Genomic DNA, 2,093 nt, shown 5'->3' with positions numbered 1-2,093 from the left:
TTGGGGCGGCGGGTCCGGGCATGCGCGGGGCGGCGGCGGCGGGGACGCGCGCGCGCCCCCTGGCGGCTGCCCGGAGATCGCGGCTTTGGCCGGGGAGGGGCTGGAGACCCCCGAGGAGGGGCTGGAGACCCCCGGGGAGGGCACGGGGGAGCCAAAGGTCATGGCCAGCCTGGAGACCACCGAGGAGGCCAAGGGGGACCCGGAGACCATCGACAGAAGCAAAGGGAGCCTGGAGGACACAAGCGGCGACGGCTTGGAGCAGGAAAAAGGGGGTTCGGAGACCACCAGAGAGGGCACAGGGGGGATGGAGACCACCAGTGAGGCCGTAGGAGACCTGGAAATTGCTGTCACACACTCCTTGGAGAAGAGCAAGGATGGCCCGGAGACTCCCATGGAATCCAAGGGAAGCCTGGAGACCACCAGCGAGGCCACGGGCGGTCTGGAGACCACCAGCGAGGCCACGGGCGGTCTGGAGACCAGCAGGGAGGCCACGGGCGGTCTGGAGACCACCAGGGAGGCCACGGGTGGTCTGGAGACCAGCAGGGAGGCCACGGGCGGTCTGGAGACCAGCAGGGAGGCCACTGGGAGCCTTGGGACCACCAGTGGGCGCAGAGGGAGCCTGGAGACGGCCGTCACTCGCTGCTTGGAGCAAGGCAGGAGGAGCAGGGGGAGCCTGGAGACCACCACCAAGGTCCTGGGCAGCGTGGAGAGTGATGCTTCTCCTGGTGGGGAGCAGAAGAGCACCAGCAGGCGCAAGGCAAAGACCCCTGCGAGGCCCAGGGCGAGCATAGAGACTGCCAGCCCCCCGTGCCTGCGGTGGGAGAGAAGCCTGGACACCAGCAGGGAGAGCTTGGAGGCCGCCAGGGAGGACGCGGGGAGCCCGGAGAGCACCATCAGCGGCCACGTGAAGCGGGACAGAGAGCAGAAGGGAGGCGTGGAGTCCCCCACGGAGCCCGAGGAGGGCCCGGAGCCCACGGCCTGCGTGGGGCAGAGCCGCGGCGGCCCCGGGCTCCCAGACCCCGTGGGCGTCCCGGAGCCCGCGGGGGTGCCGGTCCCCAAGGAGCACGTGGCCGAGGAGAGCGCGGTGATCTCCCTGGACGAGGACGAGGAGGAGGAGGAGGAGCGGGACGAAGGGCCGGCGCGGTACCTGGCGGCGCTGGAGGCCGTGCAGCTGGAGCTGGAGGCCGTGGAGGAGGAGGCGGCGCGAGCCTTCCGCCGCCTGCGCGCCCGCTTCTGCCTGCGCCGCCGGCCGCACCTGCAGCGCCGCAACCGCCTCATCCAGCACATCCCCGGCTTCTGGGTCACCGCCGTATCCTCGGGGGGGTCCGTTTTGGGGTGGGGGGCACGCGGGAACCTCCAGATCCAGCTTTCCTTGACGCCCTCCCCGTGCGCAGTTCCTGAACCACCCGCAGCTCTCGGCCATGATCAGCGACCGCGACGAGGACGCGCTGAGCTACATGACGAGTTTGCAGGTGCCTGGAGGGGTTTTGGGGGGGGGATTTGGGGTTTTGGGGTGCCCCTAGAGGTAACAAACCTGGGCCTGCAGGTGGAGGAGTTCGGGCAGAGCCGCCCCGGGTGCCGCATCCGCTTCTTCTTCAGCGTCAACCCCTATTTCCAGAACGACGTCGTGGCCAAGGAGTTCGTGCGCGGCCCCTCCGGTGGGTGTCGGGCAGGGGTGGGGGGCACCCCCACTTCCTACAGCCCAGCGAGGGGGTTTGGGGGGCTCCAGAGCGACCCCCTCGTGTGTTGTCCCTCCTCTCAGGTCACCTGGTGTCCCACTCGACGCCGATCCGGTGGTGGCAGGGGCAGGACCCCCGCTGCCGTCCCCACAAGGGTCCCCCGGCCCCTCGGAGCTTCTTTGCGTGGTTTGGGGATCACAGCTTCCCTGCAGGGGACCGTGTGGCTGAGGTGAGCCCAGTGCTCCCAGTATCGCCTCCCAGTGCTCCCAGTATCTCCTCCCAGTACCCCCCTGACGCCCCCATCTCCCCCAGATCATCAAGGAGGAGCTTTGGCCCAACCCGCTCCAGTTCTACCTGCTGGGGGAGGGCGCCGAGGGACCCCCTGACAGGTGAGCTGCACCCCAGGGGGGGTTT

General features: G+C 69.7%; 1 protein-coding gene across 1 annotated transcript in view; it reads left to right on the top strand.

Annotated features, from left to right (window-relative positions):
- Positions 1 to 23: 23 nt before the first annotated feature.
- Positions 24 to 2,093, top strand: part of LOC120503078 (testis-specific Y-encoded-like protein 4) — a 2,726-nt gene continuing 656 nt past the window's right edge. The window contains exons 1-5 of the mRNA XM_039711229.1: positions 24 to 1,309; positions 1,395 to 1,472; positions 1,547 to 1,658; positions 1,763 to 1,908; positions 1,992 to 2,068. Of these exons, the coding sequence (XP_039567163.1) occupies positions 161 to 1,309; positions 1,395 to 1,472; positions 1,547 to 1,658; positions 1,763 to 1,908; positions 1,992 to 2,068 (1,562 nt within the window). The 5' untranslated portion in view covers positions 24 to 160. The remainder of the gene's footprint in view (positions 1,310 to 1,394; positions 1,473 to 1,546; positions 1,659 to 1,762; positions 1,909 to 1,991; positions 2,069 to 2,093) is intronic.

Source organism: Passer montanus, unplaced genomic scaffold (genome assembly GCF_014805655.1).
Source record: "Passer montanus isolate IOZ18808 unplaced genomic scaffold, ASM1480565v1 scaffold243, whole genome shotgun sequence".
Taxonomy (NCBI): domain Eukaryota; kingdom Metazoa; phylum Chordata; class Aves; order Passeriformes; family Passeridae; genus Passer; species Passer montanus.
The sequence above is the reverse complement of the archived record's forward strand: the minus strand, read 5'-3'. Positions and strand labels throughout refer to the sequence as shown.